General features: G+C 57.0%; 2 protein-coding genes across 8 annotated transcripts; one reads left to right on the forward strand and one right to left on the reverse strand.

Moving 5' to 3' along the window:
• The first annotated feature begins 528 nt into the window (after positions 1-528).
• PODNL1 (podocan like 1) lies at positions 529-5,844 on the forward strand. Of its 2 annotated transcripts, XM_036460004.2 has the most exons (10): positions 529-818; positions 946-1,170; positions 1,586-1,679; positions 1,934-1,998; positions 2,119-2,228; positions 2,477-2,633; positions 2,897-3,012; positions 3,720-4,377; positions 5,000-5,148; positions 5,268-5,844. In XM_036460004.2, the coding sequence occupies exons 1-10, from the start codon at positions 816-818 to the stop codon at positions 5,416-5,418; spliced, it is 1,728 nt and encodes a 575-aa protein (XP_036315897.1). In that variant the 5' UTR covers positions 529-815; the 3' UTR covers positions 5,419-5,844. The 2 variants fall into 2 exon arrangements, with proteins under 2 accessions (XP_036315897.1, XP_045445265.1); XM_045589309.1 differs by lacking the exon at positions 529-818 and having other exon boundaries at positions 1,054-1,170; positions 1,548-1,679.
• A 310-nt stretch (positions 5,845-6,154) lies between these two features.
• Positions 6,155-22,632, reverse strand: CC2D1A (coiled-coil and C2 domain containing 1A). 6 transcript variants are annotated; one of them, XM_045589307.1, is made up of 29 exons: positions 22,328-22,632; positions 20,205-20,340; positions 18,795-18,907; positions 18,641-18,706; positions 18,232-18,366; positions 17,905-18,139; positions 13,974-14,098; positions 13,609-13,681; positions 13,369-13,440; positions 13,135-13,265; positions 12,984-13,056; positions 12,175-12,308; positions 11,721-11,835; positions 11,467-11,639; positions 10,644-10,766; positions 10,499-10,557; positions 10,292-10,408; positions 9,053-9,126; positions 8,920-8,978; positions 8,761-8,812; positions 8,578-8,677; positions 8,402-8,492; positions 7,966-8,103; positions 7,813-7,874; positions 7,185-7,248; positions 6,962-7,113; positions 6,811-6,887; positions 6,683-6,730; positions 6,155-6,606 (listed from the first exon to the last, which is right to left on the reverse strand). In XM_045589307.1, the coding sequence occupies exons 1-28, from the start codon at positions 22,385-22,387 to the stop codon at positions 6,690-6,692; spliced, it is 2,850 nt and encodes a 949-aa protein (XP_045445263.1). In that variant the 5' UTR covers positions 22,388-22,632; the 3' UTR covers positions 6,155-6,606; positions 6,683-6,689. The 6 variants fall into 6 exon arrangements, with proteins under 6 accessions (XP_045445263.1, XP_036315891.1, XP_036315889.1 ...); XM_036459998.2 differs by having other exon boundaries at positions 7,813-7,877; XM_036459996.2 differs by having other exon boundaries at positions 6,962-7,088; positions 7,813-7,877; positions 11,721-11,832; positions 22,328-22,631.
• Positions 22,633-22,693: the final 61 nt, after the last annotated feature.

The following is a 22,693-nucleotide window of genomic DNA, read 5'->3' on the forward strand; positions in this document are numbered from 1 at the left end:
ACCCGCTGCTCTGGCGCTGAGGGGATGGGACGGCTGGGACTGTCTCCCCGCTTCATGGGATGATCTGTCTCCCGTAGCCCTCACACCCGGAGCCGAGCCCCGAGCCCCAGAGCGGAGGCCGAGCCCAGGTTCAAGCCCAGGCAGGCCGGCACTGCGCGTACATCCTTAACCACCCGGCTGGTGCCTCCACACGTGTAATTTCCTGCCAGGCAGCGGCGGCTGTGGCCATTTTGGGTGAGGAGGGGTGTGACTGCCAGGGAGGCCAGCTGGTGGGGAGGGGGAGGGGAGGAGCTGGGACAGCAGATCTGGCCGAGAGCCTCCAGGTTGGTGTCGGGGTTCCGCAGGCTGAGCCCAGGCCTGCCCTGACCCCTCCCCACCAACCCCAGTTCCTTGGGGACCTTCCTGCCGCCCGAAGCATCCCCCGCGCCTCCGCCCCCACCCCAGCTCCTGTGGTCGGCCCAAATACCAGACAGGGTGAATCTTAGCTTTCCCCCAAGCATTCCTAGCTCCCGTAGCCAGGCCCAGGCTGGCGGAGGTTACGCAAGCGGAGCTGGGGGTTGGGGGTGGGGAGCCAAGGGGACAGGCTGGCCTTTTCTCACCACCCCATCCATCAGCCCACCCACCCTCCCCACAGCAGGCAAGGGGGCAGGCCAGCTCTCTGGAGCCCCGGGGGAACGGCCTGCAGGGAGGGGGGCCGGTGCCAGGAGATGGGGGGCGGTGGCGGCCACAGCAGCGGCTCCCGGAGGTGACCGCCTGGTTTCCATTAGGAAGCCCTGGTCGGCAGTTTGGGCAAGACAGCTGAGCTGGGGCTGGCTATGGTGAGGTGGGGTGGGGGGAGGTCTGAGGGCGAGGCCGCCTGCCCTGCACCCGCTCCGGGATGCTCCCGTCACCATGGCGACGTGGTGCCCAACCTGGCTACTCCCTGACCTGTCCCTCCTCTCCCAGCGGCTGAGGCTGCTGCTGCTGCTCCTGCTGCTGCTGGGCCCCCCGACGACCCCCGGCATGGAGGACCCCGCTTTCCCCCACATGGGGGAGGGCTCGCAGCCCCCGCCCCGGGCCTGCCCCCCGCGCTGCTCCTGCCCCCGCGCTGCCACCGTGGACTGCGATGGCCTGGACCTGTGGGTGTTCCCCCACAACATCACCCGGGAGGCTCAGCACCTCTCCCTGCAGGTGAGGGGGCACACTGCAGGGTGGGGTGAGTGGGCTAAGCATGGGGAAGGCTGGACCTGAGTGATGGGTGTGGGGTCCTCCTGCAGGGGTGAGGGTGTTGGCAGTGATGGAAGTCGGCCCTGGTGTGGGAGGTGGAGCACAGATACGGGATGTGGGTGGGGCTGAGAGTTTGGGGGTGTCAGGGGCTCAAAATCTTGGCAGCTATGGGGTTGTCTGGGGTGAAGGTGATGGATGGGGCATTGGGGATTAATGTCCTTTTGGTTAAGGGGTGAGGAGGCATTTGGGGTCAACCATGGGGGGAATGGGGTGTTGGGTTCTCTCGCTTGGGCTGATGGGAAGCTGAGAATCCGGGCTGGGGGCTTTTGTTGAGGGCTCAGGGTCATCCGGGTCAGGGGTGTGAATGCCCCCTCCCCAGAACAACCAGCTCCAGGAGCTCCCCTACAATGAGCTGTCCCGCCTCAGCGGACTTCGAACCCTCAATCTGCACAACAACCTCATCTCCTCTGAGGGTGAGGGGAACAAGGAGGCTGGCCCCCCCCAGCCCTCTCCCTCCCCCCGGGCTGGGTCTGTGGGCAGCTCTGCGGCTGTTCCCAGAACTGCCCTTTGCTGAGCAGGACGGAAACTCACGGCATGGGGGTGGGGAGGGGGGCTGTGGCTTTTGTGGACTGGGAGAGGGTGCCTGGAGCCCTGGGGCAGCCGGGAGCACAGACTCCCCCTGCCCCCTGCCCGGCCTGGGGTCCCCTCAATACCCGCTCCGCTCCAGGCCTGCCGGACGAGGCCTTCGAGTCCCTCCCCCAGCTGCAGCATCTCTACGTGGCCCACAACAAGGTGAGCCCCACCCAGCGCCCCACCCCACCCACCCAGCCGGCCACGGCCACGCAGCCGAGTGCAGAGGGAGCAGCAGGGGCTGGAAGGTGCCACCAGGACCAGCACACTGTGCCCCCGCAGCTCTCCGTGGCCCCCCAGTTTCTGCCTCGCTCCCTCCGAGTGGCGGATCTGGCTGCCAACCAAGTGACGGAGATCTTCCCACTCACCTTTGGGGAGAAGCCGGCGCTCAGGTAGCCCCTGGCCCGTCTCGGCCCTCCAGGCCTCAGGCGTGCCCAGGCCCCTCCTCCCCTGGGGTCTGAGGGAGGTCCTGAGCCTGCCTGGGGGGCCTGGGGGAGACAGGACCCTGGGTGCTCTGTCTGGAGAACACACACGCACACACACTCCCATGCACACTGAAGGCAGCCCCGAGCTGGGGTGCAGAATGGGGGTGGTGGGGAGCCTGCGGGCAGGCTGGTGGAAGCAGCCTGGCTCCCCTCAGGTCTGTGTACCTCCACAACAACCTCCTGAGCAACGCTGGCCTGCCCCCCGATGCCTTCCGCGGCTCTGAGGCTGTCACCACCCTCAGCCTCTCCAACAACCAGCTCAGCTACCTGCCGCCCAGCCTACCACCCTCTCTGGAGCGGCTCCACCTGCAGGTGCCCCTTCTTCACTTTAAACCCCCACCCCCTGCCCCTCGCCCCCTTCCCCTCTCTCCTGGAAGGCCCCTCCGTCCCCTTAAAATTCCAGCTGTCAGCAGTCTTTCTCTGACCCTCTACCGCTGGCACAAGTCAAGTGCTCTGAGCAGCTGTGCTTGCTAAAGTCAGCTCCTCCTCGATCACTCCCTTACTCGAGAGCCTTCTGTGGCTCTCCACTGCCCTCTGTTCCAGACCCTCGGTTTCATTCTCTCCTCCCTTCCCAGAACAACCTCATCTCCAAGGTACCCCGAGGAGCCCTGAGCCGCCAGACCCACCTCCGCGAGCTCTACCTCCAACATAACCAGCTGAGCGACAGTGGCCTGGATGCCACCACCTTCAGGTGAAGCTTGGGACGAGGTGGGATGGGGTGCAGCTTTGTGCTGGGAGTAGGGGCTGAGGTTCAGAGCCTGGGGCCGCCGCCCTCTGTCCTCTCCTCTGTGTCACTCCTATCCCCACGGCCTCATTTGGTGAGCACTCGCTGTGCGCCAGCTCAGCCCAGCACCCGGCAGCCGCCCTCACTGCCCACTGCCGTGTGCTGCCATCTTGTTAACCAGCATCACAGCCGCCTCCTGCTGATCTAGACTCAGAACTCTGTCCTGGTCATCCCCACCTCCAATCCCCAGGCCACATCCTGCCCTGATCACCCCAAGTTTACCTCCCACCCAGAACTCTCAACTCACCCACCACCCGAAGTTGGAATGTCCAGCTGACATCTCTCAGTACCACTTCTCAGCCCTTTTTTTTTCTTCTTTTTTTAAATATATTTTTTTACAGAGAGGAAGGGAGAGAGATAGAGAGCTAGAAACGTCGATGAGAGGGAAACATCGACCAGCTGCCTCTTGCACATCCCCTACCGGGGATGTGTCTGCAACCAACGTACATGCCCTTGACCGGAATCGAACCCGGGACCTTTCAGTCCACAGACCGACGCTCTACCGCTGAGCCAAACCGGTTTCGGCCACTCCTCAGCCCTTCTGCCCTCTGCCCAAGACCACCTGGCCCACGAGGCTGGGCATCCAGACCCACGCCAGTGCCCTCTCCCACCAGCAAACTGCATCGCCTGGAGTACCTGGACCTGTCGCACAACCAGCTGGCCGCGGTGCCTGCCGGCCTGCCGCCCGCCCTGACCGTGCTGCACCTGGGCCGGAACCGCATCCGGCAGGTGGAGGCGGCCCGGCTCCGTGGGGCCCGGGGCCTGCGCTACCTGCTGCTTCAGCACAACCAGCTCGGGGCGGCCGGGCTGCCGGTGGGGGCGCTGCAGCCTCTGCGGCGCCTGCACACGCTGCACATCTATGGCAACAGGCTGGAGCGTGTGCCCCTGGCCCTGCCACGCCGCCTGCGGTCCCTGGTGCTGCCCCACAACCACGTGGCTGCACTGGGCGCCCGAGACCTGGCGGCCACACCGCGCCTGGCCGAGCTCAACCTGGCCTACAACCGCCTGGCCAGCGCCCGCGTGCACCACCGGGCCTTCCGCCGGCTGCGTGCCCTACGCAGCCTCGACCTGGCCGGCAACCAGCTGACGCGGGTGCCCTCTGGTCTGCCCACTGGCCTGCACACCCTGCGGCTCCAGCGCAACCAGCTGCGGGCCCTGGAGCCCGAGCCGCTGGCCGGCCTGGACCAGCTGCGGGAGCTCAGCCTGGCACATAACCGGCTCCGAGTGGGCGGCATTGAGCCCGGCACCTGGCATGAGCTGCGGGCCCTCCAGGTCAGAGGCTGGCTGGTTGGCCACACCGACTGTCCCCATGGCACTCCCATCGCCCTGCCTGCCCACGTCCTCCTCCACAAGGCCCTGGGGCAGATAAGGCAGATTCAGCTTCCAGGCCTTTGGCTGTGCTGTCCCTGCCCCCTGGGCCTCTAAGGCACCCCCTCCCCCGCCTCAGCAAACACTGGCCTCTGGCTCCTCACCACTATTGACCCCAGAGTTTAAAGCCTCTGGGGGGGTCAGGCACTGTTCTAGGGGGGCCCCAGTGACACTATTCCTGGCCCTGGCATAAACACCCCGCTTAGAGAGAAAGCAATCAATATCAAACGTAAGTGGCAGTGGTGTTGGAAGGGCACGACAAAGTGGATGAAGTGCCATCTACACGAACGGCTAATGGAATCATGTCTCCCACAGCAGGTGGGAACCTGTCTGTGCCCCTAGCATCGATAGCAGGGCCTGCCCCAGGACTCAGTTTACCTCTGCCAAGGGGAGGATTTCAGCAGCCTCGGAAGGGGTCCAGAAGGAGGGGCAGGACTGAGCTGGGCATGGAGGGGAGGAGGGTTTGGGAGAAGAGTGGTCTGGGGCTTAGCTGAGCCATCACAGGCGTCTCTGCCCACCTGCCCAGGTGCTGGACCTCAGCCACAACCAGCTGTCCTTCGTGCCTCCCGACCTGCCTGAGGCCCTCGAGGAGCTGCACCTACAGAGCAACCGCATCAGCCACGTGGGCCCCGAAGCCTTCCTCAGCACCCCCAGCCTGCGTGCCCTCTTCCTCAGGTGCCCCTGGGGCAGGGGAGGGCCACGGTGGGCTGTGGGCACCTCAGTAGGCCCAGGGGGTCAGGGCGGTTATGGCCCCCTCCCCTTGCACCTGCCCTCACGCTTGCCTCTTGGTTCAGGGCCAACAGGCTTCACATGACCAGCATTGCGCCTGAGGCCTTCCTGGGCCTCCCGCACCTGTGCGTGGTGGACACGGCGGGTAACCCCGAGCAGGTCCTGGTCCGGCTGCCAGCCACGGCGCCACGGCAGCCACGGGCAGGGGGCCCCTGACCCGAGGGGCTCTGCCGGGCTGTGGACTAAGGAGACAGTGCCCACCTGGAGCCTCCACCCGTCTCTCCCAGGCCTCCGGGCTAGGCCCACCTTCCGGGGCTGGCTAGGAAGCTGGGGCCCCTCCCGGAGGGAGGGACCGAGGCACGCAGCTCACACACCAGGCGACCCTGCTGGCCAGGCCGCGCACAGATGGAGACAGCAACAATAAAGCCTAATTCTTTCGAGCACTCTCCACCAATCAGGTGCCCTCACGTTGTGGGACAGGAAGGGCTCTCACCATCCCTATATCCAGTGGGGAAACTGAGGCTGTAGGATGCTAAGTGGATGAGGCCATTTGGTCCAGGTACTGTGGCTAGTGAATGGCAGGGCTAGATTTTGAGGCCCCGAGTACCACATGGGTCACCAAGCAGCACCACGTATGGCCTGACCACACCTCTCAACCCAGATATACTCAAGGCCACTGGGCATATCTGGGTTTATATGCGCAGATTAAATACATGGTAAAGCAGGCGCCCTCAGGCAGCCACAGCTCCCCTAACAGATGCAAGAGCCTTCACATGCAAGAACACATCCTTTGCAGACACTTCTCCTCTCAGGCACCTTCCCTTCTACTCCCCCTGGGGAGGGGGAGGGTGTGTGTGTGTGTGTGTGTGTGTGTGTGATGTGTGTGCGCGTGGGGGAAGAGACCCAAAGCAGCCACTGAGGGCCAGAAACAAAGGCAAGATGGAAAGCCGGGTGTGGCCCTGGCTGTTTATTCTGTGTGTCCGCCCTGGGGCCTAGCTGGGCCAGGGCGCCCCCTCTGGGGAGCCAGCCAGGTTCCGGCCGCTCTCAGAGGCTTCTTTGGGTATTGGGAGGGCTTACGGATTAAGGCCGGGGAGGGGCAGGAAGTAAAGTGCTCACAGGGGCTCTCAGGGCCTGGTCCAACCACGTTTCCACCTCCGGAACAGGCCAGGGGCACGGGCTGGCTGGTAGGCACCATCCCCGATGCCCCCTGCCAGGGCGGCTCTGGCCAGGCTGGGTGGGCCCAGCAGGGGATGAGTCCATCAGAACCGATTGTCTGCTGATTGTCTGCTTGTCTGGTCGGAAGCCGTGGCCACGTCAGCTCCTCCCGGCACCAGGGCCTGAGCCTGCTCCCGGATCTCCAGGGCGGCCAGCCCCACTGGCCCTTCACCTTCGGAGCCGCTGCAGCTGCAGAAGTCCACAGGGGTCAGGGGGGGCTAAGGCCACAGCTGCCCACCCCCACCCCAACACGTGAGCTGCTCACCTCATTCTCAACCAGGTTCCGCCTGTACAACGCCTCCTTTGCAGCTTCCTGAGGATCCAACGGGGAGTCAGTGGGAAGCCCCTGGCAGCCCCAGCCCCCCAGTCCCCAGCCGAACTCCCCCAGCTCACCCTGCTGCCCTCGTTGCCTAGGCGCCGAGCAGCCTCCGTGTAGAACTGCAGCTGATGCTCCAGCTGGGCCATGTATTCTGAGGTGGGGAGGGGGTCAGAATGGGGCCACTGCCACCGCCCCGCCCCCGGGTGCCTGTCCCCAAGCCCCCACCTCGCCGGATGGCTGGGCCGCCCTGCTCCAGCTGTGCCCTCTGCCACTGGCTGCGATGCATGATGTCCTGATACTGCTGGGCCACCTCCGGGGGCACCGGCCGCCGCGCCTGCCTGAGGGCCAGGATCTGAGGAAGTGGGGTACAGAGGGGGCTGAGAGGGCCCTGCTTGAGCCTGCAAACCCCACAGCCCTGCCCCACCGAGCCCAGTGGGTGGGCACTCACCTTCCGCTCCAGACGCTCTTGGTCGAAGGCCAGCACACTAAGGCTGTGCAGGGGCCGGGCAGACCTATGGAGTGGGGACAGGGATGAGGGTCTACAAAGATCCCTCACCCCTGACCATTTATTTGACATGTTGGGTAATGGGGAACAAGCCAGGCCCACCACAGCGTTGCTCAGCCTACACCCCAGTGGCAATGATGTACACTCAGGCAACTGTATACATAGGCAATGCCTGTGCCAGGCAGTCAGAGAGGGCTTCCTGGAGGTGACAGTCAATCTGGGACCCCAGGAGTCAGAGCTGGGCAGAGGAATAGGAAGCGAGTGTAGAGGTAGAGGTGCTCCGGGCATTGTGACGTAGATGCCCGGAGGACAGTGAAAACTGGGTGCAGCCATGAACCAGCAGGAGGAAGTGGGGGAGAGAAGGCTGGGTGTTTTCACAATGGTCAGATCAAAAAGATCTTAACGATCAAGCTGAGGAGTATAAACTGGATCCTCCAGAAGAAAGGGAGCCAGGAAAGGTTGTAAAAGGGAGGAAGGATCTGCTCCGATTTGTGCCCGATGAGACATTGTCCAGGAAGGATTGAGATGGGAAGAGGGGCTTTTTCCAGCACGGCCTGGCTCAGCCACCTACCTGTTTCCTGGCTCCCTTGTCGGGGCAGGCATGAGAGGGGCCTTCCCTTTAGGCCCAGCAACCTGCTTCAGAGGACAAAACCAGGGTGGTGAGTCTTGGCTCCCCTTGAGCCACGCCTCCCTCCCTGGGGCTGCTGCTGGGTGGGGGTCTCACTGCAGGCACAGCTGTTGGCACGGGGTCAATGACCAGCCATCTCTCCGTCACTGTCTCTAACTGCTGGGCTGTCAGTGGCTCTCGGATCCGGACCATCACTTCTAGCCGTCCCCCCGTGGGCCGGCGACCGTCCAGGACCTGGTGGGCATAAGGAGAGGCTGCTGGGAAGCAGGCAGTGGCTGCAGTCCCAGGGCTGGGATCAGGGAGAACCAAGGTGATTTCCAAAATATGAGCCCATGGGTGAGACGGAGACACCAGCCGGTCATAATGGAACTGGTGCTGGAAGTCTTAGGGGCTGGGAGTGAGGAGGGCTTCAACTCCCGGGGAGGGGCTGGGTCAGCGGAGAGGACCTCGGGAGGCTCAGGGCAGGGAGCGTCTGAGTGATGTCAGTGAGTGACATGGCCACATGGAATATTAAATGAATGTCACCTCTTACCTCAAGGATCTCCCGGACCTCACATGCCGTCTCCAAGGCATCCAGCTTCAGCTGGGCCGTGCCCAGGACCCGGTCGGTCTTAAACAGGCCCCTATGTGTGAGGGGACACGGGACGGTTGGCCCAGGGCGGCTTCCCCTCCCGCAGAGCCCATGCAGTGCCTGACCCCCCAGCTCACCCCTTATGGACCACTTCGAACTTGATGCCTTTGGTCTGGATGGCCCTTCGGAAGCCTCGGTGGCTGCGGTTGATGCAGAGTTTGAACTGCTCCTTGAACTCTGCTCAGGGAAGGAGGGAGGGGTCAGCTATTGTCGCATGTCATCTCTGCAGGGGGCAGGGGGTACCTCTGCCCATGAATTACCAGGGGAATCTGTATTCTTGATCACGCTGGTCTTGTCTTTCTGAGCTTCTTCCTGGGACCAGTCAAGAGGCAGGCAAGCTCAGGGCCTGGGACCCCTCGCCCCACCCACTTCCCATCCCGATGGGGCGTGAGCCCATCTCTCTTAGGCTCTCCACGTACCACGTTGGGATAGGGGAAATCGAACCGAACGAAGACATCCAGGTCACCAGGGGACAGCCCTGTGGGCAAACAAAGGTCACAGCTGGGCAGAGGTGGTCCCCGGAGCCCTGGCCCCTGCCTGGCGCCCCCTCACCTGGAGGTGTGGGCAAGTTGATGCACTTCACGACGAACAGGAGCATGTCATTGCTGCTGAGGTCTGGGAAGATCCTTCCGGGAGGGAGGTGGGGAGACAGAGGCACCTCAACCTTACTGCCCCCCCCACCCCTCAACACACACACACCCGTTCCTTCAGCAGGGGTAGGGAACAAATTCCACACCGCCTTTAGGGGTGTCTCAGCTTCTGAGCTCCAGTTTTAGAATTAGGCAAACTAGAGTTCTCTGTCCAGTTCCACCAATAACAAACTTTTGGGTATTTTCTTTAGTTTTCACACACTTATTTAGTACCTACTATGTGCCAGCCAGTGCCCTCACTGGATAGGCCTTCTCTTCACTTGACATTACTTGAGTCATGTTACTAACTACCAGTCAGTGACCTCCTGGCTTGGGGACCTTCCCTTCATTTAACAATATTTCCGGAGGCCCTACTATGTGCCAGCCGTGTTCTTGATCACTCTGATCTTGATGCTAGGGATACAGAAGTAAACGAGAGAGACCCATCTCTGTGCTCAGGGAACCTGAGCTGACTGAGTGGGAAAATACCCAAAGAATAAAGAAATAAAGCAACTCTGCAAAGAATTAAAACAGGGACGTGTGCTCAGGAGGGGCTGCTTTAGAGAGGGTGGTCAGGGAGGGCCTCTCAGGTGACAGCACAGTGATGCTGCATGTCAAGAAGGTGCTGCACAGAGATGCTACACGGGGAACAGAGTCAGGACAGGTACATCGCTGGGGTGAAGACCCTGAGTGGGAACATGCTTGGTGTGTCTGAGGGACCAAAAAGAGGTCTGTGTGGCAGGAGGCGGGCAAACTGTGGACAACACATAGAAAGGAAGTGACAAGGAGCTAGGCCGTGCAGACGAGGGAAAGCCAGGGTAAATGGTGTGGATTTTCCTAGGAGGTTATCCTAGGTTACCCCAGAGGCTGCACCTCTAAGTGGGAGCAATTACCCCAACTACCCAGGGTGTGGGAGCACTTAACTGAAGCAGGACCAACAACTGCCATCCCACGGGCCCCTGACAGGGCACACCTCGGCCCTGTTTCCAAGGGGTGTCACTGTTAACACCCCCTCACCTGCCATCCTTCACTCACACCTCATGCCTGCCTCCGGGCCCCGAGTGTGCCATGCTCCCACCACCCACCAAACTCTCCTCCAGAGCAAGTCCTCCACCAGCTCCTGCGGAGGGCAGACCCCTCCTCCGGGGCCTCGGGGCCTTACTTGATGACGCTGAAGGTTCTCTGCTCAAAGCGGGCAGAGGGCGTGGGTAGCCCCCGGGCGAAGGCCTGCTTCAGAGTCTCCATGCTCCGCTTACAGTCCTCTGCTAGTTTCTCAAATCTGCCATGAGAGGGCTCTGCTCAGCTCCCTGGTCCCAGAGGCAGGCCGGGGGTGCACACGTCAGGCAGAGGTGGGCATGGGGCCACTTACTTGCTGGTTTCGGCAATGTTGCCCAGGTGAGTGAACTGGTTGGAATGGTTCAGACACATCTGGTGAGGCAGAAGACGGTGAAGGGACGGTTGAGGGGCCATGACCCGGGGGGAACCCTGCTGACCCAGGCCAGGGGCCCCCTCACCTCATGCTGCTGCCTTATGAGCTTGGTGAGTTCACCGTAGCGCCGGATAGAATCCTGAGACAGACCAGGGCCAGGCCGCTGGACCAGGGTGAAGTCATCCTTGTTGACAGGGGCGGGTGGCACCTGGGAAAGACAGGGCTCATGGAGGGGGGCCTGCTGGTCGGCAATGAGCAGGCCCGCCTGGATCCCTTTTTGGAGGGGCCTTCCCTGCCCACTGCTCTGGCCCCTGCCCCTGCTTCCTTCCCCAAAGAGAAAAGTGATGCTTAGGGACAGTCCTGACCAAAGTGGCAGAATCTACTAACTACTCCCCCCAAATCTGATCCCTAACAATAGGGTTCTGACTGGGTACATGGCCGGCCCGCGAGACATGTCTCAGTTTCCCTTGCAGCTAGGTGCAGCCAGGTGACGCAGCCCTGGGCCATGGGAGGTGAGCAGTAGTGATGACAATTCCATGCCACTTCCTTTAGAGGAAACTGCTTGGCCTGCAATTTTTCTCCCTCACGACTTCTCATGAACGGGATGCAGGCAGATTAGTGATGCACTTGGACCACATGCCCAAGACCACCTCCTCGGGTGCAGCAGAACAAAAAAAGGAAAGAACCTGGGCTCTGAATGGCTTTATCTTTCAGAGCCCAGAGCACCCTGAGAGCTGCATGCAAGAAACATACACACGTCTTGTATAACGGGTCTCTTAGGAAGAGCCTATTTGTTACAGCAGCTTCACCTGCCTCCTGACTAATACATTCCAAGTCACATGGCCACTAATTGGCCATAGCCCAACAGATGAGCACCTGGGAAGGTCTAGCCGGCCCAGAGGGTTCACCTTGGTGATATCCACGGGCAGCCCATTGCGTGAGGCCTCCAGCATGGGCTCCAGCCCCTTGGCCTGGCGCAGGTGCATCTTGGCGCCCTCCACGTCATTCTTCTGCTTGGCTCGCAGCGCAGCCTGCAGAAGCTGCTTTTTCCGGCCCTCCAGGAAGGCCAGCTGCTGCTGGGCTGTGGGCACAGGGGCATCTGCGTGTGCTGCCCAGCCTATGGCCGGGTGACAGGCAGGCAGGGTGGGGCAGGGGCACCTACCTCTGTTGGATATGCCTTTGGGGGCTGCTTTAGCTGCCGAGGTGGATCCTGGTTGGGATGCCTTTGAGGGTGCTGCCTTGGGATGGGCTGTGGGGGCCGCAGGGCTGTTGGGCTGCTGAGAACAGAGAGCACCTGTGATGAGGCCACTACCAAGTAGTCCGGGCCTGACACTGACAATAGTGACCAGCTCAACTTCTGTTTCCTCAGCACTAAATGTAACATGCGGTCCTGTTCTCCTTGAATCTTTGCAACAACTCTTGGAGGTAGGGACTATGCCCACTTTATAGACGAGGAGACTGAGGCTCAGAGAACAAAATGACTTGGCCATGACCACATGAACAGGAAGTGGCAGGGCCAAGAAACGAGACCAGTTCTTTCCGGCTCAAGATTGGGACTGTCAGGATTTACTCTGCTGTCACTCCCTGCCTCACCCCAGGAACCCAGCCCCTCATACCTTCTTAGGCTCCTCATCTTCTTCGTCTTCTGGGCCTTCATCCTGGTTGGCCAGCTTCATAGCTGTCTCCAGGACCCCCACCAGGCTCGGCTGGGCGGACTCGGAGGCCTCTAGGCCCTGGATAGGGAGAAAGCCTGGGCGGCCAGTCGGAGCCCGGTCAGGAGAGAGAAACCTGTGCCATGATGGTGGAGAGGTGGGTTCCACCCGATCCAAATGAGCCTCGGGTCTTTGAATCCACTTTAGATGCAGGAAGGAGCTGCTGGCGGTTTGGTATAGACACCAGACCATGTCAACCTCCCTCTTGTCTCTTGGCTCCTCTCGCCTGACCCTGGACCCTGACCAGACTCCAACGAGCTAGCACTGCGAGCTGCTGTGCTGAGTGCAAGTGTTGGGCCTGGGCCTGGGGGACTCCTGGTGCAGAGAGATCATTGCTCTCAGAAGGGATATACAGGCAACTCTGAGGACCCAAAGGAGGCCTCCAACTCCCTGGGGCGGTTAGTGGGAGGCGGAGTAGGTATCTGTAAAGCCGAAGAGCTGATGATGAGGAAGGAGTGAGTCAAATGAAGAACAGGGAAGATTAGACGGCAGTGGGCTAGCCAACAGGCTCTTCAAATAAAGCCTCCTGGTTCTTAGCGTTGGCCAAGCTCCAAGGTGTAAACACTCCAGCTACTACACTGATTTTAAGCTACCAATTGCCTAATCAGCTTGCCGAATTCCTGAATGTGTAGCAATCAACTTCCTGAGCCAGTACAGTCAGAAGGGTGAGCACCTGCAAAGGCTCAGAGGCCAGAGGGAAGGGCAGGGCCTACCTGGGGGCACTGGCAGCTCAGCGACATCCACAGCTCGGCCGGCCTTGTGGGCTCGAATGGCATCTTGGTATTGCTGTGGGGACAGAGGTATTAGGACTCCCTTGGCACGGTCTCCAGGTGCTGCCCACCCACCCGCTCGGCCCCCGGGCACCTTGACAATGCGCTCATGCATGCGAGCCTTCCGCTGGTCCCCTTTGGTCTTGGCCTGGGCTGCGGCCAGGTGGTATCGCTCCATCCGCTGTTCCAGTGCTTCCAGGAGAGTCCTTGGGGGTGGGGGAACCTCTGGGCCCAACGAGGGTGGGGGCAGGGTTAAGAGTGCTGGAAAGGGAGGAAGGGGACTGTCTTGCCCTGGCCCGCCTGCCCGCCCCAAGTCCCAGGAGCCTACCTGGTGTGGACGGCACCGTGGTGGGAGTCGGAGGTTGCAGCGGCGGTGATGGTGGGTCTTGGGGCAGCTGGTCTGGGGGCAGAGAAGTCCAGTGCAATGAGGGGCTTGCTTGTGGCCGCCCCTAACCTCAGGCTGGTGTGGCCTGAGCGGGTCTCCGAGCCTGACCAAAAGGGGCGGCAATATCAGGAAGTCAGTGGAAGCCTCCGATAGTCCTGGAAGGTGGGCAGGTGGGGGCCTTACCAGGCGGAGGGGGCAAGCGGGACAAATCCACAGGCTCCCCGTGGCTCAGGGCCTCCAGGACAGCATCAAAGCTCTGTGAGAAGGAAGGGAGTCAGGAGAGGCTGGAGCTGGAGCCTGGTCCCTATGGGGAGCTGCCATGCCCTGCCAAGTGACAGAGGACTCCCAGTTCTGCCCCTTCCTCCGTCCCATCTTCTCACACTTAGGACCATTCCACAGAAAAGGTAAACTAATGACACCTAGGGATTGATCAAGCTGAAATGCGAATTTAGGTATGTCTGACCCTAGAGCCCACGTTCTTTGCCACCATGTAATGTCGGAAGCATCCTGTCCTTCCCATACAAAACTGTCATCCAGTCTGGACACACCTTGGCCACACGGAAGTATCTGGTGGCAGCGGAGGTATCTCCCTTTTGCTTGGCATGAAGGGCGGCCATCTTGTACTCATGTTGGCGGCTCTGCAGCTGAGCCAGGGGGCCGGTGCTGCAGGGACCTGGCAGGGAGAAGAGCGTACAGACCGTTTCTATTTTCACGGCAAAAACTGTCCTCAGGCTCCTTTTATAGACGGGAGAACTAAGGCTCAGAGAGGGGCTGCTGTCTCCCCAGGGTCACACAGCCTGGAGACTGCGTGGTGGGGGACTCAGCTTAGGCTTGGCAGGCTCCAACGCCATTGCTGTTGTTTGTTTTTGTTTGTTTGTGGGGTTTTTTTAAATATATTTTATTGATTTTTTACAGAGAAGAAGAGAGAGGGATAGAGAGTTAGAAACATCGATGAGAGAGAATCATTAATTAGCTGCCTATTGGGGATGTACCTTCAACCAAGGTACAGGCCCTTGACCGGAATCGAACCTGGGATCTTTCAGTCCGCAGGCCGACACTCTATCCACTGAGCCAAACCGGCTTTGGCAACATCTAAAATTTTTTCATCTTAAGTTTCAAAAGTGGCCAATGTTGTCATCCCCAGTATCTTGCAAACATTTACATTCGAAAGAGAAAAGCATCACCCCACTCTTTTAAGCCTAACATATTTTAACTACTATGGTGATTTAGAACTCATCAATATTCACTTTTGAAAACTATGACAGAATACAAATAAGGCAAAATCCACCATCTCAACCATTTTCAGGTACACAGGTCAGTGGCATTAAGCACATCCATTTGTTGTTGTGCAGCCATCACCACCATCCATCCACGGAACAGAACATTCATCTTTCCAAACTGAAATTCTGTCCCCACTAAACACTAACTCCCCATTCCTCCTCTCCCAAGCCCTGGCCCCCACCATTCTGTCTTGAATTTGATTCCTCTAGGAACCTCACATACGTAGAATCAGACAGTACTTATTCTTACATGACTAGCTTATTTCACCTCACATAACATCCAAACGGTTCATCCCCATTATAGCATGTCAGAATGTCCTTCCCTTTTATTTATTTTATTTTTTAAAGCCTCACTGGAGGGTATATTTTTACTGATTTTTATAGAGAGAGGGAGGGAGAGGGAAAAAGAAGGGGGGGTAGAGAAGGGAAAAGGAGAAAAGGAGAGAGAAACATCGATCGGTTGTCTCCCATATGTGCCCCAACCAGGGTTCAAACTTGCAACTTAGGTATGTGCCCTGACCAAGAATCGAACCTGCCACCTTTTGGTGTATGATATGACACTCCAATCAACCGAGCCAACTGGCCAGGGCAAGAATGTCCTTCCTTTTTAAGGCTGCATAATACTTCATTGTACAGATATAACCATCCATCAATGGGTTGCTTCTACCTTTTATTTATTTATTTATTTTAAAATATAATTTATTGATTTTTTTACAGAGAGTAAGGGAGAAGGATAGTTAGCTGCCTCCTGCACAGTCCCCACTGGGGATGTGCCTGCAACCAAGGTACATGCCCTTGACTGGAATCGAACCCGGGACCCTTCAGTCCCCAGGCCGACACTCTATCCACTGAGCCAAACTGGTTAGGGCTGCTTCTATCTTTTAATCATGCTACTATGTACATGGGTGTACAAATAGCTCTTCTTGTCTCTGCTTTCAATTCTTCTGAATATATACCAACATTTACTTACAAAACATTTACCAGATTTGCTTTTAGCAGTTGGAAATCTCATACTTCTCTTCTTTCTATCCACGTCCCCCACAGAATTTAATCCTAACATTATCTATGTGGGGATCTGAAAGCCTTTTTTGATCACCCTATCATACATTTGTAACCAAAATACATTTGTGTAGTGTGTTGGTAAAGCTGGGAAACAGAGAATTAAACTGCTTTTTAAACAGCAATTTAGTTAGTTTCAAATAATAGGCTCAATATGTTTTCAGAGGAAGTATCTCTAAATTGAAAGTAATAGATAAGTTGTTGGTATAAGAAAACAAAGCACAAGCCCAGCTGGTGTGGCTCAGTGGTTGAGCATCGACCTATGAAGCAGGAGGAGGTCAGTTTGATTCTGGTCAGGGTACATGCCCAGGATGCAAGCTGGATCCCATGTGGGGCATGCAGGAGGCAGCTGATCGATGATTCTCTCTTATCATTGATATTTCTCTCTCTCTCTCCCTCTCTCTCTCTCTCTCTCTCTCTCTCTCTCTCTCTCTCTCTCTCTCTCTCTCTCTCCCCTCTCCCCTCTCCGAAAAATATATTTAAAAAACAAACAACAATAAAAAACAAAGACAGAAACGCCACCCAGTGACCACAAATCCTAGAAGCACCTGGGAAACAGCCTGCATTGTACTTTTGCATACTGACACCTGGACCCAGGCCTTTAAGCCTGAGAAGGTGTGTACAGGTTGAACCTAAACACCTTGATATTTGATTGATTTATTACCGCAAGTCTCTCTCAGCATTAAAAATATTTTCTCCTGGGGTTGAATTACTGTTACAATTACATTTAACACATAATTGTGCATAGTATAACTACCTCTAGCTTTCTGATACCTTTACAAACCAAGGGTAAAATTTTATTGGCAAGGCACCTCTCACTTGACACAGTAAAGGTTGGGTCCACCTTCTAACATGTTGCTCCTGATTCCCATTCATTCCTTTCCTACTTTATTTTTTCCTTTTTTTAAAGTGTAGAGAAACCTGCTTCACACCAAAAAATAGATGGGAAGAGACAGTCTTGTTACTGCCAGGTAACACCATAATTTCCCGAACCCCTGCCAACCTTTTTATATACCAAAAACCCCATCGTGAAAAATTTAGAGGGATTTCAACCAAGAATTTCAGGTGACAATTTCCAATAATCCTCCTTCACCAAAAAACAATGGCTCAGAGGCCAGCCTGGCCGCTAAAGGAATTAAAGACCCCGTGTTCACCTTCTCAACCCAGACCATCCTTTTATACCATCCATTGGTTCCTGTCGGGAAGCGTTTGCCCCTGGAACAGATTCTAGAAGGGAGAGGTTGTGTACTCCTTCCCTATAGCGGGAGGAGGGCGACCCCAGAGGGGGAGGGAGAGAAGAAAAAACCTCTAGGTAGGTACATCCTCCAGCCAGGGGAATTTCAGTAGAAAAGACAGACAAGCGAAGGGTTTGAGAATTATTCACTTAAAACTCTGTATATGGGGCCCTAGTGGGTTTGGCTCAGTGGATAGAGCATCGGCCTGTGGACTCAAGAGTCCCGGGTTTGATTCCCATGAAGGGCCTGTACCTGATTTCGGGCACATCCCCAGTAGGAGGTGTGCAGGAGGCAGCTGATGGAGGTTTCTCTCTCATCTTTCTAGCTCTCTATCCCTCTTCCTTCCTTTCTGTAAAAAACATCAATAAAATATATATATAAAAAACACACAAAATTCTGTATGTGGGAATGTTATTCAGCCCTAAAAAAGAATCAAGTTCTGAGACAAGCTGCAATGTTATCCTGAGTGAAAGAAACCAGACAGCAAAGGACAAATAGTGTGTGGTCCTACTTCTATGAAATATCTAGAAGAAGCAAATTCATAGACAGAAATCAGAACAGAGGTCACTAGGAGCTGGGGAGGGAGATGGAGATGGGGAGATAGGGTTGAATGGGGACAGAGTTTTGGTTTGGGGTGAGGTTTGGAAAATAGAGGTGATGATTGCGTAACGCTACTCAATTACACACTGAAACATGGTTAAAATGGCCCATGGTACGTTATATATATTTTACTACCACCACACACCAAAGAAAAGGAATTCATGAACTGCAGAGGCATGCAGACCTTAGAAAGGAAGAATGTTTATAACATCTAACCATCAGTACAGGCCTAAACCCTCACAGAGGGGTCAACCACTGACTATATCCTCCGACAGCCCATGTCAACACCCCTGCTCCCGGCCTACCTGGGGGCAGCTGGGGCTTAGCCAAGCCCAGTGATGAGGCTGGGGCAGTGGAAGGAGGACCCTCTACGGTGACCCTGGGTTCTGGGGCCGGCAGGTGCACAGAGCCTGGCAGGGTGGGTGCGGGAGGGCGGCTAGATGTGGCTGCTGGGCTCTTCCCCACAGCGACGGGTGGGGGGATGTCCTCTTCGCCAATGGCGCTGCCCTTCCGGACGGAGGCCAGCAGGTTTTCCAGCGTCTGGAAGAAGGTGTCCACGTGGGTTTTGGAGGAGCACGGAGCTGAGTGCGGGGGCAGGGGTGGGGTCCCCGCACCCTGGTCTGCCCACTCACCTTAAGTCCCCGTTCATAGCGCCGCATCTTGGCACTGTCTCCGGCTTGCCTCGCACTTTCAACCGCTGTCTGGTAGAGGGCCAGCCTCTCCTGCAAGGTGGCCTCCAACCCTGGGCTGGGGGCTGTGGCTTTTGGCTGTGGGAGGGGCCAGGAGCACGGTGTGGGTGGGCGGTGACCCAACGTGGCCCACCCTGAAGGTGTTCGTGGTTGAGGGTTTATTCACACCAGCCAGGCCGCCCCTGGGCCAGTGCCCCCACTTCGGAGGGACAGAAATTACCGTACCCTTTCTTAGTATAGAGAACTGGGGCTCAGAGGTGTCCCATCATCTGCCTGAAGTCACATGGCTAAGCGGTCACAAGGGGAAGCCTTGAGCCCCGGGCTATAGGGAACGGGATTGTCAGAGGTCTACCTGGGCCACAGGAGGGCGGGACTCCGCCGTCTTCTGCTCCTCCCCGAGGACCTCATTAAGCTCCGCCTGCAGGGACACAGGCCAGGGGCTTGCGTGTGTGCCCAATGGATGGGCAACAGTGGAGGAACCCTCCTGCCCCACTCTGGGCACTCACCAGCAGGTCATCATCAGCTTCCACATCCTCGTCTGTCAACTCCTCCTCATCCTCATCCGGGTCTCTCATGCACAAGCTGGCCATCTTCTCAATGGCCTCCATGGGCAGGGGACCTGGCAGCAGGGGGAGGCGCCTGGTGGGCCGGGATCCTTCAAGAGTCCCCAGTCTCCCTTCCCGGTCACCCACAGCCCCGGGGAATAGGGAGCAGGCAATGGGGCAGCATGTCTCCCTCCCGACACTTCACGGCACCCACTGCCCTAGATCCAGCAGGCACAATCCCGCTTCTCAGGGACCTCCTGGCCTTATCCCTTCCTTAGGAAGCCTGAGTTCAAACTCTGGCTCTGGAACTTTCTCCCTATGGGGCACTGGGCGAGTTGGGTGACTGTAACTATTTGTGGCTCTGAGCACTTCCAAGAATAACCACAAAAAAGCTGCATGGCTGAAACCGGTTTGGCTCAATGGATAGAGCATCGGTCTGCGACTGAAAGGTCCCAGGTTCGATTCCGGTCAAGGGCATGAACATTGGTTGCGGGCACATCCCCGATAGGGGGTGTGCAAGAGGCAGCTGGCCGATGTTTCTCTCTCATCGACGTTTCTAGTTCTCTAGTCTCTCCCTTCCTCTCTATTAAAAATCAATAAAATATATATTTAAATATATATATATATATGTATATATATATATATATATATATATACACACATATATATTTATTTATTTATTATTTTTTTTTTTTTAAAGAGCTGCATGTATTGATTTGGGGTTACAGATAACTTTCAGCCAGTAGGTGAATTCACAATTGCAGAATTTGTGATAACGAAGATCAACTGTATTAGCTAAAAAGTGTAAAGGCTGTGTCTGCTGTCTGGGCTCCAGCCCCACTTGACCACTTTAGAATCCTCTGCCCAATGCCATCTCCCCCAGGGCATTTGCACGTGCTGTGACCCCTCCCAGAAGCGCTCCCCACCTCTCCATGTGGCCCTCCCCCTCATGTGTGCCTCCTCCAAAAATCTCCTCCCAGCTCATAGGTGTCTTTCCACACTCTGTGCTTCCCCCATCGCCGCCCCATCACAGGACAGCAGGCTGGACAACTCACCAGGTCCTGGGTGAAGTGCTTTAAGAACACTTGACGATTCATTCCTGTAAGTGTGGTTTATTCCCATTTATAAATGGGGAAACTGAGGCCCACACAGGTGCTGGGACTCTTTAAGTCACAGCCAGTAAGTGGCTGAGCTGGGACTGAACCCTCACTCTGGGTACAGAGTTGGTAGCTTAACCTTTAACCCAGAATGTGGGTTTCAGGGGGGCAGGGACCTTCTCTGTCTCCTTCCCCCTGTCTTCCCAGCACTAGCTCTGAGCCTGGCCCACAGTGGAGCTCAGGAAATGTTCCAGGGATGGACTGAGAGCCTCACCTTTGCCTCTGAGCTTCTCCAGGGTTTGAGGCTGGCCCCCAACCAAAGCCAAGAACTCAGCCTCCAGCTCCTCATTGTTAACTCCATCCTCAGGGATCATCAGGCCATCCGGAGAGAGATCAACCAGCAGACCCAGCTGTGGGATCAGAAAAGAGTCCAGTCAGACCTTGGGATGCACCACACCTGGCCATGATTACCCAGGGTCCCCTCGGGAGCAAGAGAACCCAGGCCTTGCGGCAAAAGTCCTTTCCCTGGGGAGTGTCAGGAACCTGGAACAGGCCCAGAAGGCAACAGGTGTCTCAATAAGCCACATAATGCACTGGCATAGACCAACACGGGGCAAAGGGCAAGTGGAGAGATCCCGTTCCCTGCTCTGAGTCCACACCCATGATTTGCTGCTAGCAGAAATCATAGGGAAAGCAGGCCCCACACCCTGCCCAAAGCAAGGCCTCTCTGCACACCTGGGCTTTTCCTTCCAGCATCCTCAGCAGAGGGGGCCATGCAGGAAGCCTTGCCCTAGCCGGTTTGGCTCAGTGGCTAGAGCATTGGCCTGCAGACCAAAAGGTCCTGGGTTCGATTTTGGTCAAGGGTACGTACCTCGGTTGCAGGCTTCTCCCTATTCAGGCCCTGGTCAGGGCTCGTGCAGGAGGCAACCAATCAATGTTTCTCTCTGAATTTCCCTCTCTCTTCCACTCTCTAAAAATCAATGGAAAAATATCCTCAGGTGAGGATTAAAAAAAAAAAAAAAAAAAAGTAGCCGAAATCGGTTTGGCTCAGTGGATAGAGCGTCGGTCTGCGGACTGAAGGGTCCCAGGTTCGATTCCGACATGTACATTGGTTGCGGGCACATCCCCGGTAGAGGGTGTGCAGGAGGCAGCTGGTCTATGTTTCTCTCTCATCGATGTTTCTAACTCTCTATCCCTCTCCCTTACACTCTATAAAAAAATCAACAAAATATATATATTTTTTAAAAAAGTAAATAGAAACCCTGACAGTAACATGACTTTGAAAGTGGGGTCTTTGCTATATAACAGACCATTTTCCTATCCTTTCCTATCCTATCCTATCCTGATTAATGACCCATCATAACATGATAATATTAGGATGAACTATACAAAATTGCCCTTCCTGTGGATCAAAAATGACTCAATATTGGCAAATATGTATGGCTTCTTCTAATACTATTAACAATGACAATAACATTTACTGAGTACTATGTTCTAGCACTTACCATAAACTATTCTATTCCAATGAATTTTCACACCTGACCTATGACATAGAGGCTCTTAGGGCCTCCATTGTACAGATAAGGGAACAAATCCAATGTGAAAGGGTTAGGGAACATGTGTCAAACACAAGGCCCATGGGCCAAATCCGTCCCGCCAGGCCTTGCAATGTGGCCTGCACCACGCTGTCATCACTGCACTCCGCTGCGTTTCCATCACAATGACAGTTTATGACTGTTCAGTAAACCATTCGGCCCGCAATTTAAGCTGGATTTTAGATTTTGGCCCCTTCTCTGATTGAGTTCGACACCCCTAGTAGGGGGAACTTCAGGTTAGCAAGACTCCAACATCTGGGTACTAAGCAGTAGCCTGGGCTCCTCCCATCAAAGCTGAGAAAAATCAAACTCTCCAGGTGCTGGGGACAGGGGAGATGGGAGAGCAGGAGAAGGGACCCAGCCACAGTCCTGTGGGCTCATCATAGCAGCAGTTCTGGATTTGCACTTAGCTCTGGCCAACAACCTGTTAATCCCCATGACCTTGGCCAGGTGTCTTTACCTTTCTGGGCCTCAGTGTCCTCATCTTTATAATGGGGATAAAAGAATCTGACCTGGCCTGGCTGATGGGAGGGTTCAAAGCTGCTCAGGTCAGGGGAGCAGTACCTGTCCTTCTCCCAAGTCGAGGCCTTCCCCTCCCCTACTGGGGCGGTGTGGCAACAGGTGGCCCTGAGCCTAGGGCGGGGCGCCGGAAGCTGGGGAGCCAGGTCCAGTAGGCCGCACTTTGGGGGTCGAACCTCACTTGGGGGGCGGGGACCTGGGCTCACTCACCTGTGGGGTGGAGATCAGGTTCCCTGAGGGGTGGGGAGGGTTCCTTAGGTGGGGCCGCAGGGTACAGACTTACCTGGCGGGCAGCGGCGGCGCCTCGGCCCGGGGGTCCCGGGGTTCCCTTCCTCTTGTGCATCTTCCAAGCTAGATGCCCAGGCCACGGCCCCCACGCCTAGCCTTGCCCTGCCCCCTCCCCCGGGGCCTATGGCCGCGCACGCGCCCTTCCAGAGCCCTGCGCCCCTCGCCGGCGCCCCGCGACCGCCGACCCAGGGTCCTCGGTCCCCGGGGTGGCCACCCTACTTCCGTCTCGTCCCTTGGGCACCGCGGCACAGAAGCGCGGCCACTGGACTTGCGGGGCCCGCCTCCTTGAAACTACAACTCCCGAAAGTCAGTGCGTAAGCGCGCGTGCGCGTTGCGGGGCGGTGGGCGGTGCCACTAGTGG

Source organism: Pipistrellus kuhlii, unplaced genomic scaffold, assembly GCF_014108245.1.
Source record: "Pipistrellus kuhlii isolate mPipKuh1 unplaced genomic scaffold, mPipKuh1.p scaffold_m20_p_30, whole genome shotgun sequence".
Taxonomy (NCBI): Eukaryota; Metazoa; Chordata; class Mammalia; order Chiroptera; family Vespertilionidae; genus Pipistrellus; species Pipistrellus kuhlii.

Excerpts from the sequence above, each read along its gene's own strand:
- PODNL1 (XM_036460004.2), top strand. Across the intron at positions 1,999-2,118 it reads TCTACGTGGCCCACAACAAG|CTCTCCGTGGCCCCCCAGTT; the intron begins GTGAGCCCCACC and ends GTGCCCCCGCAG. Across the intron at positions 2,634-2,896 it reads TGGAGCGGCTCCACCTGCAG|AACAACCTCATCTCCAAGGT; the intron begins GTGCCCCTTCTT and ends CTCCCTTCCCAG.
- CC2D1A (XM_036459995.2), bottom strand. The coding sequence starts at position 22,387 with ATGCACAAGAGGAAGGGAACCCCGGGACCCCCGGGCCGAGGCGCCGCC. Across the intron at positions 13,266-13,368 it reads CACGGTGCCGTCCACACCAG|AGGTTCCCCCACCCCCAAGG; the intron begins GTAGGCTCCTGG and ends CGTTGGGCCCAG. Across the intron at positions 8,979-9,052 it reads CAACTTGCCCACACCTCCAG|GGCTGTCCCCTGGTGACCTG; the intron begins GTGAGGGGGCGC and ends GTTTGCCCACAG.